At 47.0% G+C, this 15,076-nt stretch overlaps 1 protein-coding gene across 1 annotated transcript in view; it reads left to right on the top strand.

The window, feature by feature from the left end:
• Positions 1–15,076, top strand: part of LOC147663566 (B-cell receptor CD22-like) — a 348,558-nt gene that overhangs the window by 93,573 nt on the left and 239,909 nt on the right. The window contains exon 3 of the mRNA XM_086950354.1: positions 3,168–3,542. Within this exon, the coding sequence (XP_086806480.1) occupies positions 3,168–3,542 (375 nt within the window). The remainder of the gene's footprint in view (positions 1–3,167; positions 3,543–15,076) is intronic.

The raw sequence follows: 15,076 nt of genomic DNA, 5'->3' as shown, positions 1-15,076 counted from the left end.
GACTGTTCCTATGAGGCACAGGGGCAGACTGATTTGCATATAGCCATGTCTGAACTGGGGTGGCAGAGTGGGCTAAAGAACGGTGATGGATTAAACCCAGATCTTTTGACTGGGTTTGAGTGTTTGATTGATTCAGATGCTCCATCCATCACCACCCCCCTTTGTACCTTTTTTGGCCGCCATAAGTGTGGCAGGGTATGCTCAGACGTGAGTCCCTTGCTCACTTTGCCACTGGATTCAAGCAAGCCGGGCTGAAGACAGCTGGAATGCCAGAAACCGGTCCTCGGAAGCTTGTTTCTGTTCCAGGGAAGACATGGCTTGGCAGTTCGTGCTGGACTGTTCCAATGAGGCACAGGGTCAGACTAATTTGCATATAGCCATGCCTGAACTGGGGTGGCAGAGTGGGCTAAAGAACGGTGATGGATTAAACCCAGATCTTTTGACTGGGTGTGAGTGTTTGATTGATTCAGATGCTCCGTCCATCACCACCCCCTTAAGTACCGCTTTTGGCCGCCATAAGTGTGGCAGGGTATGCTCAGACGTGAGTCCCTTGCTCACTTTGCCACTGGATTCAAGCAAGCCGGGCTGAAGACGGCTGGAATGCCAGAAACCGGTCCTCTGAAGCTTTTTTCCGGTCCAGGGAAGACATGGCTTGGCAGTTCGGGCTGGACTGTTCCCATGAGGCACAGGGTCTGACTGATTTGCATATAGCCATGTCTGAACTGGGGTGGCAGAGTGGGCTAAAGAACGTTGATGGATTAAACCCAGATCTTTTGACTGGGTGTGAGTGTTTGATTGATTCAGATGCTCCGTCCATCACCACCCCCTTTTGTACCGCTTTTGGCCGCCATAAGTGTGGCAGGGTATGCTCAAACGTGAGTCCCTTGCTCACTTTGCCACTGGATTCAAGCAAGCCGGGCTGAAGACGGCTGGAATGCCAAACACCTGTCCTCGGAAGCTTGTTTCCGGTCCAGGGAAGACATGGCTTGGCAGTTCGGGCTGGACTGTTCCCATGAGGCACAGGATCAGACTGATTTGCATAGAGCCATGTCTGAGCTGGGGTGGCAGAGTGGGCTACAAAACGGTGATGGATTAAACCCAGATCTTTTGACTGGGTGTGAGGGTTTGATTGATTCAGATGCCCCGTCCATCACCACCCCCTTTTGTACCACTTTTGGCCGACATAAGTGTGGCAGGGTATGCTCAGACGTGAGTCCCTTGCTCACTTTGCCACTGGATTCAAGCAAGCCGGGCTGAAGACGGCTGGAATGCCAGAAACCGGTCCTCGGAAGCTTGTTTCTGGTCCAGGGCAGACATGGCTTGGCAGTTCGTGCTGGACTGTTCCCATGAGGCACAGGGTCAGACTGATTTGAATATAGCCATGTCTGAACTGGGGTGGCAGAGTGGGCTAAAGAACGGTGATGGATTAAACCCAGATCTTCTGACTGGGTGTGAGTGTTTGATTGATTCAGTTGCTCCGTCCATCACCACCCCCTTAAGTACCGCTTTTGGCCGCCATAAGTGTGGCAGGGTATGCTCAGACGTGAGTCCCTTGCTCACTTTGCCACTGGATTCAAGCAAGCCGGGCGGAAGACGGCTGGAATGCCAGAAACCGGTCCTCTGAAGCTTTTTTCTGGTCCAGGGAAGACATGGCTTGGCAGTTCGGGCTGGACTGTTCCCATGAGGCACAGGGTCTGACTGATTTGCATATAGCCATGTCTGAACTGGGGTGGCAGAGTGGGCTAAAGAACGTTGATGGATTAAACCCAGATCTTTTGACTGGGTGTGAGTGTTTGATTGATTCAGATGCTCCGTCCATCACCACCCCCTTTTTTACGGCGTTTTTAGTTACCCTGTAAGGTAATGCCAATCAGACTCATACAAGTTTTACCAGGTGTCGTAATATTGGGTTACCCAATAATACTGCACATAGTAATGCTGCCTGCTTCTCCAGTCACCCTTTTCTTCTGCTAAGAACCAGTAGAATTTGTGAGCGGAAAAAGGATGTGGAAAACATAGTGTAACTGGCCTTCTAATTCCAGGACCATCGTGGTATTCCCCATTCCCTCTTTCTAACTTTCAATCACCAGTAATTGACGCGGTAGTGCAACCCGATAGTGGAAATGCCTTGCCCAGTATCAGCTGACCTATTTTAGTTATAATTGGACCTCTAATAGTGTTGACTTGTGGTTTATAATAATAATAGTTAGGGCTCCCAGTTTTCTATTTTTATCGATTTTTTAAAGATAAATACAGACAGAAACAATTTATTTTCCTGTCTGTATTTATTTTTAAATACAGAAAAATATGGAAAATAGGTCTTCTTTGGATGACTTTTTCTACTGTCAGTCATGAGTGCCAGGTCAGTAGGAGTACAGATTGAGAGGTAGGAGAAATTAAAAAAGACCATTGATTTCCCAATTAAGTGCAGATCTACAGTTAATTATGCTATTCTACAATGCAAGTGTTTTCAGATAGCGCTATTGCACTGTATACTGCTAAAACTTTTTGGGCATACAAATGAGAGTATACATTTATCAGTAAAATAAATGTGGAAAATACCCATTGAAGCTTCATTTATGCAGAAAACACAAAAACATTGATAAATACAGAAAAAATTAGCAAAAAATAAATATGAATAAATACAGACGGAAATGGCGAAAAAATAAATACCATAAAATCGGGAGCACTAATAATAATAATCCACATTCGTAAAGCGCGAGCCATCACCCGTTCGGGTCTCTAGGTGCTGGGGGTCGTCGGGAAGATTAAGCAAGCTATTGCCCAGACTCACATGGTTCTGGGCTAATCTCCAGTCACCCTGGCCGCGGCGCCACACCTCTCCCTCGAGGTGTGTCGGGTGATGGATCGTGTAATAAGTTGTTTTTGGGGTGTCAATGAGTATCTTCCTGTTCCTTGGTTTAGAGTATGAAAGCCATATGATATGAAATTGCCAAATTGGTTTAGGAAATGTATGGCTATTTCCTGCTGCCTCCAATCTCGTTCATCAAGTTTTTCCCACGTGGTTGCTTCCCTGTTATTAAATTAAAGCTGAAGCCAACAGTGAGCAGTCTCACTGTACGTGTGTGTGTGCGTGTGTGTTACAGTGTGATAGAGTGATAGAGTGATTTAACCACAGCTTCCTTCTCTCTTCCTTTTGTTTGCAGTGTTTCTTTGCCAGACAGTCCGGATGGAGCAGTTGTTCTTTCTGCCACGTACGATCTCGGCGCTCGAGGGGTCCTGCCTGGTGATTCCCTGCAAGTTCAACGTTTCACTTCCACTATGGGACAGAAGGGTGCCATTCACTTGGTGCATGTGGAAGTTTAACGCGTCAGGGTCTAACGATTGCCTAGTGATTTACGACAAAAAGGATGCAACAAAGGTGTCACCTCGGTATAAAGGACGCGCTCTTCTCGTTGGTGATTTGCAAGATCGGAACTGCGCCCTACAGATAAACAACGTCACTAGACAAGATGCTGCTAATACATATCAGCCACTGAGTGAAGATAAATCTGACAGCAGCCTTTCTGTTACAGTTTCCGGTAAGTGTTCTGCAGCCGGCCATTGTGAAAAGTTGAATGTTTTGAAAAGAAACTCCGCAGCACTTTTTGACTTGTGCGTCTCTTGGGTCTGATTCACAAAAAGGTGTAGATTTAGACATACAGAGTAGCGAAGCAAGGATGCCGTGGGTCCTTGTGTAAGCAAGGAAAATGGATCTTCAACCGCTACTTGGGTAGAATAAATAAGGCCCTATTGGGGTTCACTGGGTCCCTGAGGCATATAGACCCCGGTGCCACAAGGCCTGATGCACCCTTGATTGCTACACGTCAGCCCATACACAACGTTTCATCCTTAAACAGATTTTAAGCCGCACATAGCTTTGTGTATTGCCCCCTTGCTGCTGCCTTCCAGAAGGTGTGGGGCCATAACACAACTAACCAGCTTCCATAAGGACTGCTAGTGAAGACAGCGTGACAACAGAGAGCTGGAGACTGTTACCGTGAATGATGTGCAGCAAACTAGGAAAGTGGCAAACTAGATAAGACGTCAAGTCCCCTGGGCACTCTTGGCCGGATATAGAAATCTGTTTTACCACGAGCCACGACTGGGCACAATAGTCTAGGTTGTCGGTACATTGCAAGTGATCTGCGGATGTTTGTGTTACAATTGTTGTGATGGGAATATTCTCTGCATTGCTGAAGGGAGAGTCATGTTTGTCTCAGCACACACTAGAATCATGCATGTACGCTGAGGGCCTGTGACAATGAACTGAGCAGGGCTCTGTGAGTCAGGAATGGCACACCAAGTAGACACCTCTGTCCAGTAGCAGTTACCTCTGTCCTTTGGTAGAACTGGGACATACTGGCAAAGGAGGCAGCAAGTAAACCTAATGGGAGGCAAAGGCCTTCTTCCTTTACCTACTTGGGAACAAATGGTCTACCAGCATCGCAAGCTGAAGGAAGGGCTCTGCGAGTCCCTTTAACCAAGGTCCTTAGCTCTGTCCCTTAAGGGAATGGATGGACACAGGTTTGCTTTGTGGATATGAGGCAGAGTGAGCATGGAGAGTGTGTAGGGGTGAATGCAGCAGCACAGGAATACATTTGGATCTCTGTTAGAATGGTTCACAAAACCACGATGGGGAGAGCCTGACACATGTAGCCTGTGGCGGCACGCAGAGGTAGTGTTGCGGGGCAGTGGGGCAAGGAAGGGGCAGGGTGGGGGGTAGTGGACTCGGACTTACATGAAAGCTACAATTGAGTGAAGAGACCCATTCAGGGCAAAACATTTGCTTGTTTGATTATGTCTCGGTTCAGAGAGGGTCTGGCTTGGTAGTTTGGGCTGGACTGTTCCTATTGGAGCATGGCCGGAGACTCATTTGCATATGGCTCGGTCCAAACTGAGGTAGCATGGTAGGCAAAAGAATAGCGTGTTGGAATGCTACCAGAGCAATTGACTGTGGTTATACTTGTGGCAATCATTCCTCCCATTACAGTGGCGGCTGGCAACTTCATGAAGTGGAGGGAAGGGGACAATTTCATTAAATATTAAACAAAAAAAAGATAAAGTTACTTACCATGCAGCACATGTCCTCCTCGCTCTGGTCCTCTACTTCTTTTGTTATATCCAGGGTCCCAGCCAACTTACTTAACCAATCCCGTCACTTCTCTCATGCCAGCCTGAGAGAAGTGCCAGGATTGGAGGGAGCGGTCTCTCTCAGTGCTCCTGAGGCCTGCACTTGCTCTCAAACCAGCTGGTTTAAAACAGGAAACAACCTTTACAACGCAACTTTTACAACACACTACCATTACAACAAAACTTTTACAACGCAATATCTATTACATCGCATGCCATTACAACGCAACCATTACAACGCATGACACTACAACGCATACCACTACAACGCATGTCATTACAACGCATACCATTACAACGCATAACATTACAACGCATAGTACCCTTACACTATCCAACACTTACCCTACTGTTGCACCCCCTGGAGTTAGAATAGTAATTTTTACCCCTACACTATCCAACACTTACCCTATTGTTGCACCCCTGGAGTTAGAATAGTAATTTTTACCCCTACACTATCCAATACTTACCTTACATGCAATGTAATGCTATGCGTTGTAATGGTATGCGTTGTAAAGGTAGTATGCGTTGTAATGGAATGCGCTGTAAAAGTAGTTTTTAAAAATTCGTTTTAATGGCATGCGTTGTAATGAAATGCGTTGTAATGGATGTTGTGTTGTAAAAAATGCTTTGTAAAGGTATGCGTTGTAAAAGTATGCGTTGTAACGTCATACATCTGTTTAAAACAGCTGGATTGAGAGGCTTAAAGTGTGTAAGTGTGCACCACCCTCAGAGGCACCCTGATCTACCGACCCCCCGGACCACGCACACAATTCAGCGAGGACATCGCCGACTTCGTCAGCCCGCATGCCCTCCCCTCCGCCGACTACATCCTCCTGGGAGACCTCAACTTCCATCTGGAGAACAACAACGACCACAACACCAGCACCCTGCTCGACAACCTCGCCAACCTGGGACTGAAGCAACTGGTGTCCACCCCCACCCACCTCGCCGGACACACACTCGACGCAGTCTTCTCCTCCAGCACAGACATCGACTTCAGCCACGCCACAGAGCTTCAATGGACGGACCACAGCTGCGTCCACTTCACCTTCAAGAGAACGACGACCCACCACCACCAACAACAGGCCGCCCGCAGAAGCTGGAACAAGATCACAGCAGACCAGCTCGCCACCTCCCTGAGCCAGCACCCTCCTGCCAGCTCAGCGGACCCCAGCCAGGCCGCCGACAACCTCACAAAGTGGATCAGCAACTGCGCGGACGTACTCGCCCCTCTGAGGACCCCGCCTAGCAGACCCGGCAGCAAGAAGGCTCCATGGTTCACCGACGAACTCAAGAGCTCCAAGAAGAACTGCCGAGCCCTCGAGAAAGTCTGGAGAAGGGAACCGACACCGGACAACAGGACCTCCTTCAAGCTGGCCACCCGGAAACACCACCAGCTGATCCACGCCGCCAAGAAAACAGCATTCAAGGACAGGTTGGACAACAACGCACACAACTGCAAGGAACTCTTCAACATCGTGAAAGAGCTTTCCAACCCCAGCGCAGGAAACAACGACATCACCCCTTCGCAAGACCTCTGCAACTCCCTGGCTTCATACTTCCACAACAAGATCGCGGACATACATAACAGCTTCAACAACCAACCAACGCACACCATGACCGAACAACCACCCCCCACCACCACCCTCCACGCCTGGACCCCGTTCAGCACCGAAGACACCATCCGCACGATGAACTCCATCCACTCCGGATCACCGACCGACCCCTGCCCTCACCACGTCTTCAACAAGGCCGACGCTGTCATCGCACCCCACCTGCGAGACATCATCAACACATCCTTCGACACCACCATCTTCCCTGAGAGCTGGAAACACGCCGAACTCAGCGCTCTACTCAAGAAACCAACAGCGGACCCCACCGACCTCAAGAACTACCGCCCCATCTCACTCCTCCGGTTTCCAGCCAAAGTCATCGAGAAGACCGTCAACAAGCAGATGGCCGCCTTCCTCGAGACGAACGGATCCCTCGACCCCTCACAGTCCGGCTTCCGAGCCAATCACAGCACCGAAACCGCCCTCATCGCCGCCACCGATGACATCCGAGCCCTGATGGACAATGGAGAAACAGCGGCCCTCATCCTCCTAGACCTCTCCGCGGCATTCGACACGGTCTGCCACCGCACCCTAGTACGGCGCCTCAGTAACATCGGAATCCAGGACAAGGCGCTGGAATGGATCATCTCCTTCCTCGACGGAAGAACACAGAGAGTCCGCCTACCACCGTACAAGTCAGAGGCCTCCGAAGTCATCTGCGGCGTCCCTCAAGGATCATCTCTGAGCCCCACCCTCTTCAACGTCTACATGAGCCCCCTCGTGGCCATCGTACGCAAACACAACCTCAGCATAATCTCCTACGCCGACGACACCCAGCTGATCCTCTCCCTGACCAACGACCCCACCGCCGCCAGAGCCAACCTGCACGAAGGGATGAAAGAGGTAGCCGAGTGGATGACGACCAGCCGCCTGAAACTGAACTCGGACAAGACGGAGGTCCTCATCCTGGGCCCCTCACCCTCCGCCTGGGACGACTCCTGGTGGCCTCCCGCCCTGGGCACCGCACCCAAACCGACAGACCATGCACGCAACCTGGGCTTCATCCTGGACTCCTCCCTCTCCATGACCAGGCAAGTCAACAACGTCTCCTCGGCGTGCTTCAACATCCTGCGCATGCTACGGAAGATCTTCTGGTGGATCCCCACCGAGACCAGGAAGATCGTCACCCAGGCCCTCGTCACCAGCCGACTGGACTACGGCAACGCCCTCTACGCCGGGACCACCGCCAAGCTCCAGAAGAGACTCCAGCGGATCCAGAACTCCTCAGCCAGACTCATCCTCGACATCCCACGAACCAGTCACATCTCCGGACATCTGAGAGACCTTCACTGGCTCCCCGTCAACAAAAGAATCACCTTCCGCCTCCTCACCCACGCACACAAAGCCCTACACGACCAAGGCCCGAGCTACCTCAACAGCCGAGTCAACTTCTACGCTCCCAAACGCCACCTCCGTTCAGCCAACCACGCCCTCGCCGCCGTCCCCCGCATCCGAAGAGCGACTACAGGAAGAAGGTCCTTCTCCTACCTGGCTGCCAAGACCTGGAACTCCCTCCCGACCGACCTGCGCCTGACCCAAGACCACCTCTCCTTCAGGAAGAAGCTGAAGACCTGGCTGTTCGAGCAGTAGCGGCACCCCCCCCCCCCCCCCCACCAGCGCCTTGAGACCCTACGGGTATGTAGCGCGCTTTACAAGTGTCATTGATTGATTGATTGATTGATATGTCTGGCTGGCCGTCGCAAGACGGCTCACCAAAGGGACATGTGCACTTTAAACTGAAGTTGCCAGGCAGACACGCTCCTCCCTGCTGCCCCTCAGCAGGTCCGCCCCATCCTGACACTCGGTTCGGGGAAGGAGGGATGACAAATAAAATGGTAATTAATTAACTTCATTACTATTTTCTTTTTCAACTCTCGGGGCATTTTAGTAGGGCGTTGCACCTCTGCTAGAATGGAGGAGCGGACCCTGATTTTGTGTGTTTGATGAAGCTTAATGGGCTGGCTTTAGAATGGTGCAACCAGTACAGCCGCACCTTGCACTGACCTCGGGAGGGAGGGGGTTGTTTTGTTAAAAAATAGCTTATGGGTCTAAAAGCTCATGCTACAGTGTTCCTTGGTTGTTCATCAGTTTTTGACAACAATACAAATGTCAATGATACCTCTGGCTATTAATGTTCCTACTGGAAAGAGATTAGAGTTTTGTCTAGTATCAGTTTTCATTCATCCTAAAGTAGTTCAGAGGGTTAATGTGCCTGCTGCAAAGAATGTGTACCATGCAGATCGCAGAACGTAGTGTGAGTGTACTATGAGCAATACTATAACACAATTAAATGTATGTTAGAGAGGTGCTATAGAGAAATGTGGTGCACTGTTGGAGCTGACAGAGAGGGAATTAGTGGAGAAGGAGGTCATTGGGGGGGCACCAGAATGATTGCCATACTGGGCGTTACCAACGCCAAAGCCAGCCCTGTGGCAACATTTACAGGACGTGCTGTAGCACCACATAATTGGGTGGCCCAGAGGCTTGTCAGGCATCTTAGGTTATGGATGGGACTTCTCCGGGCCTGGGAAATCTGTCTGATGGTTGGTGCACCTCCCTCTATCCATTAGCAAGCCACCAGTGATTTCATTATTAGATCTGTATTTATAATCCCGAAACAAACCTCTCAGTTTCTAATACTCCCCCATGTCGCACCCTTGTTTTTCGATATCAACCAGTCTCCAGTATGTTCCTATCACAGACAACAAGATAGTTAATTAAGTAATAATGTAACAATGTACCTTGTAACTACCATCTGTCCCCAGTGGTAACGTAATTACAGATGTGGAAAGATTGCAAAATTAGTCTATGAAACTCAGATTGGGCCACAAAGTCAGATAATGCTCACAACTGACATATCTGAATCCTTTGGGTTCGGGTCACACGTTTACCAGTAGGGCCTAATGAGCCTCCCATCCTTCCAAGGCCGGTTAAATGAGTGCCATTACATTTGATTATAATAGCACTTATGAATTGTAGCAGTTAGAAATGGCCAAAGAATAAAAACACTGTATGAAAACCAATTATTTGACTTGACTTGACTATGTATTTCCTTAATGCTTCCCTTCTCTCTTCTTTTCTCTTTGCCTTTCTTTCCTCCTTAAATCAAACAGTTTCTTATAACCACTATTCGCTTGTGGTTTCTTGCCTTCTCCCATCTTTACACTGCAATAACTGCCTGTATTGGTTACAGCACCCTTGTTCCACCCCGATACAAGTGCCTCTTCATATTATGCATTTTATGCACCAGACGAAAAAAACACAAACATATCCTGGATTAGTGAAAGTCAATGTCCTTGTGTGGACTCTAGGGACCGTCTCGTATGGCCAAGTAAACATAGCAGATTGCTGGCCCTTCAAGTAAGGTATGATTGATCTGGGAATAAATATATCTGCTATTAAAATACTACGAAAGTTAAAAAAATCCACCAGAAAGACCACTACTTTGGAGTTGATGACAATATCAATGCAGGCTGAATGAAGTCTGACTGAGAGATTTAAAATTCGGCACCGACAACTTTAACTTATTGGGTAAAGGAGACCAAGGGCAACTTCTTATTTATAAGGGTTGGACACTTTAAAAAAGATGCAGCAATAAACCTGGTGGTGCTCTGTGCCACCATAAATGATTGTGTCATGCAATGCAGTTCATAGGTTTTTTATCTGAGTAGGGCTGCCTCATTTTATCATCCTTCTGAGGTTGATAAATGAAATAGCGCTTTCCTTGGCCATTAATTAAGCAACAATTCGTTTGTATTGTTCTGTATATAAATGGCCACATTTGTTGCTGTTATTGTTACAGCACTGTAATGTATCTACTTCTCAAGGTTCGAATGCTGTCTGTTGTTTACATCAAACTGGCCATAGGGATGTCAGGGGTTGTAGCAGGCCCCCCTTCATGCAGGGCCCTCCGAATAGGTCTGGCAGGAGTACCCAGGTCCCCCCTTTCAGGCTATGCACAGTATGGCAGGCACCATGGGGTGCCCACCAAAGGGTGCAGGCTTTTCTCCACCCATCCCTTTTTCCTATTGGAGCCTGTGTACGCGTACGGTATACAGGCTCCCAAAGAGTGCAAAGGGAGTCCAAGCGAACCAAATCCATCACTATACGGATGCATTGGAATAGGTCGCTCTGACTCGTGGAGCACGATTCGCCAGGAAAGCCCTCCAGGTCCGAGTCGTACGGAGGGCTTTCCTAGTGAGATTGCAATCGGCCCCTTAATGTTTCATAGAAATATTTTTCTTCACTTTAAAATTCTGCCATTTAAAAAAGTACCTGTATTTTTCAGTTGTAAATTTTGCACAGTGCCTACTGGCCACTGGGAGAATCAGGCCTATTGTTTGTAAATGAAGCACCTTTAAATGAGAGAAAATTGAAATGATGTTAACTTAATCATCAAGGTAACTTTTCTTTTTAATTTTCTCCCATTTAAAAGTATTCAGAAACATAATTCTGTTCTCACCCTTCAAAATTGAGTTGGCAAGGACTTTTATTTAAGAGTTAAATACTTTAGTTCTTCACCTCTGTGACCCAGCCTGGGTCTTAATTTGACTGAGCACCACTCATTATCAGGCCCTGCTATCTTCAGCCTGATGATAATAAAGGGCCCGATTAACAGAACTAACTTCAGACAAAATCATAAACTTACTACCATTTTGGTGTTCACAGAAGGCACTTACTCATTTCAATATTCACAGAAGTTAGGAGTCCTAACTTTAGGGCTCCTAAATGCCTTCTGTGAATCCTGAAAGTCTAAAAGTTAGGATTTTGTCTCAGTTTAGGAGTAGTAAAGTTAGGATTCCTAACTTTAGGACTCCTAAACTGAAAAAACATCCTAACTTTAAGACTTTCGGTATTCACAGAAGGCATTTAGGAGTCCTAAAGTTAGGATTCCTAACTTTAGGACTCCTAAACTGAGAAAATACCTAACTTTAACACTTTCGATATTCACAGAAGTCATTTAGGAGTCCTAAAGTTAGGACTCCTAACTTCTGTGAATATCGAAATGAGTAAGTGCCTTCTGTGAATACCAAAATGAGTAAGTGCCTTCTGTGAATACCAAAATGGTAGTACGTTTAGGATTTTGTCTTAAGTTAGTTCTGTGAATCGGGCCCAATGTAAATTAACACATCTTCCCCTAACTTTAAAAGGAAAATGTGACCTTGTGCTTGTTTAAAATGAACTCAAGTGTGCGAGCTACTCTGAAGGTGTTTGTAAGCTGCTGATAGATTGTGATCAATTGGTTGGAGACACGGGATCAAACCCCTCCATCCAAGCCTATCACTTTCCCTACTTTTGCTTAGATTGGAGTGGCAATAGTAAATCTAACGTCACCAAAATCCAGTGATTTACCTACTGTTTCTCAGATAAGAGTGGGAATAGTAAAGCTAGCCCCACCAAAGTTTACCACTTGCCCTACTTATTTTTTTTCTTGTAGTGGAAATAGTAAATGTGATGCCTCCATAGTCCTACACTTTCCTAGGCCCTGCTCCCACGCCTCAGCTGGTGGTGCATGGCCTTCAGCCGTTTATGGATTTGTTTTTCTATGTAGTCTTGCCAGCCACTACGCCCTGCACCAGAACCCCTAGCTGCTCACGGCCTTTGGCTGGGGTTGACCACAGAGACTGGCCTGTCACCAAGCCCTGCACCCAGCCCACAACAGGTGGCCAAACCCCTGTTGTTTACCTATCCACCCTTTGAATGCTAACGCTTCTCCCAAGGACTCCCTTACCACATGCTTTAAAAAAAATATTTGGTCCCAGAGTACTCCTGTTTTACCGCTGCACATGCAGTACCTCAATATACTGTGGTAGAATAAAAGACTCACGTTCAGGTGCTTGCACAGTCCCTCTGTACCCTGTGGCACACCCGTGGGACTACACAGGACTTAACTAGGTCCAACTGGGTTCCAAATGAATACCCTAGAACCTGTGGCATGAATACAAGAGCCAAGGGGTCAAGGTTATTCCGCCCTCCCTGCCCCATCTTTATCAGTTTTTTAAATTCCTATGATAATTGCATGGCAAAAATGTTTTTAGGCCCTCCTTTTTCATCACCCCAAAACTTTCCAGGAATGAGCTGAGATGGATGAATTTTTTTGGGGAACGTTTTGTTAAGATTTTTCAAAGGGTGCAAAGGTTTTTAGCGCAACAACCGATGCTCTTCCTATAGATACTGTAGTTTCATGCAGCCATAGTGTTATTTCGATATACTTAAATTATTTTTTGCAAATATTCTGACCAACAATTTTTAATAAAATATATTTGTGTAGGTCCGTTCAAAGTAGGTAAAATTATTACTTTTATTTTTGACACAATATTACTGTATCACAATATTTGTGTCCCGTACATTTTGTTATGCAACTGAGATTACAAGCCAAATTGGCATTTGTGATCTAAATTTGTTTTACTACCAGCAACGACTGTACAATTTCTAAAACACACAATACTATAGGTAATGTGCAAGTGAACTGGGGATGTCTGTGTTGAATCAGAAATAATATCTGTGTGGTAGGAATAGTAACTGCATGGCAGAACGCGGCATGTGACACATACACCTGAATCATAGACTCAACCATCAACCATCATGCACATATTACTCTTCCAAGGCTTGTCACAGAGCCGCTCCAGACAATACACATAAGTGTACTGGGGAATATGTCTGAGTTCCAGGGCTGGTGATTTTGAGCAGCCTGCTCCTTTATCAGGTCAGGAACAAGACCTGTAGTTCTCGTTCAATCATTCTGGGAGTACTGCTGGAAGAAGGTTTGGAGTATGTCGCGATCACGGAGGAAAAGGTGATGCTGGATGTGTCGCCACACATAAGCGCTAAAGAGGAGAGAAACCTGCATTCTAGCTGCCTGCAGCAAGAAGAAGCTATGTAAGATTGAGAAACCAAGAATGTCAAGCATTTGTTGCATCCTCCCCAGCTCTGGAGCATGCAAATGAAATACGCCACACAGGAGCTTCAGTCAAACATTACATAATACTGAACAATAACCACAACCTAACAACTTCCCGCATATGATGCAGTACCTGTTCAGAGTCCGCCCCAGAACCACGCAGGTCCATGTGCATATAATATCAATATGCTACATCTCCACCTTTGTTAAATAAAAAGTGGCTACATCACGAAAATCAAATTTCTTCAATTAGTTGGCGAGGTGCTTGCACTTGTTGGCAGGACCAGGTGATCCAAGAGGATAGAGGTCCACACTGATGAGACAACAATGACAGTCTCTGTTGCTTGCTTGGAATCTGCTGGCATGTCTGCCTCGCACATGGTTTCAAGACTCGACAAGTTAGGTGTTTGGAATGTGATGTTTGCCGAGTGATGGATTATCAAGGGCGATATGCTATTATCACGTGTCCTTTGCATGCCACGACCTATAGAAGATCTGTGGCTAAAGGGGAGTCCGCTTTCCATTTTATTTTCTGTTTAACCAATACCCAATCTCCTTTGTCAAAGACTGTCTCCTGGGCATGGTGATGCTGATCTGCATATGTTTTCATTTCCCTTTTCAGAGTTACGTCTGTGTCTCGAACCTGGCCAGTATTTAATGATTCATATGAGGTCCATTGAGGTAATTATTCTTCTGATGGCTCTAACAAATAGCAAGGTGGTTGAAGTCCCAACATTTGTGGAGTGAGGAGTTGATCAATAGGCCTGGAGGCCCTGGCACAGGGTGTGGTTCAGATCGATTCCTTCCAAGGACGTTCGATGAATGACTCTCTTAAGGGTGCCCATGACTTGTTCAACTGCACCATTGGCTTGGGACCAGAGAGGTGTAATCTTTTGGTGTTTGACGTTGAGTTGGACAAGAAACTCTTTGAACTCTTATCTGTTAATGGGTGGGCTGTTGTCATGTTTGAGGATTTCAGGAATTGCCCACATTGTAAAGATGTCATCAAGTGGTTCTGTAGCCTAGTCACAGGCTGTCGAAGAAAGGTCTTCCACCAAAGGAAGACACGAATATTCATCAATGACTACCATGAGATGGTGTCCATTTCCTAATGGTCGAAAGAAGTCAAACCTCTCCCACGCATGATCAGGAGCGTAAGACATTGTCACTGGGTGCTGCATCACCTTAGGGGACACACAATTGGAAATGTAGCATACCTTTAGCTTCTTCTCGACTAGCCAAGACAACCACACTTGATCTTGTAGGGCCCTTTTGGTGGCTGGGTCCTTTTTCTCCATGACTGCTTATAAATAATTTATTTGATGATGATTATGTCTTTGTCAGTACTGGTGGCAACAATGATTCACTCCATTGATAGACCGGCTTGTGTGCTAGATCTCACAATAAACTTGAGATAGGTTTAATT

The sequence above is a fragment of the Lissotriton vulgaris genome, unplaced genomic scaffold, assembly GCF_964263255.1.
Source record: "Lissotriton vulgaris unplaced genomic scaffold, aLisVul1.2 SCAFFOLD_1649, whole genome shotgun sequence".
In the NCBI taxonomy this organism is placed as follows: domain Eukaryota; kingdom Metazoa; phylum Chordata; class Amphibia; order Caudata; family Salamandridae; genus Lissotriton; species Lissotriton vulgaris.
The sequence above is the reverse complement of the archived record's forward strand: the minus strand, read 5'-3'. Positions and strand labels throughout refer to the sequence as shown.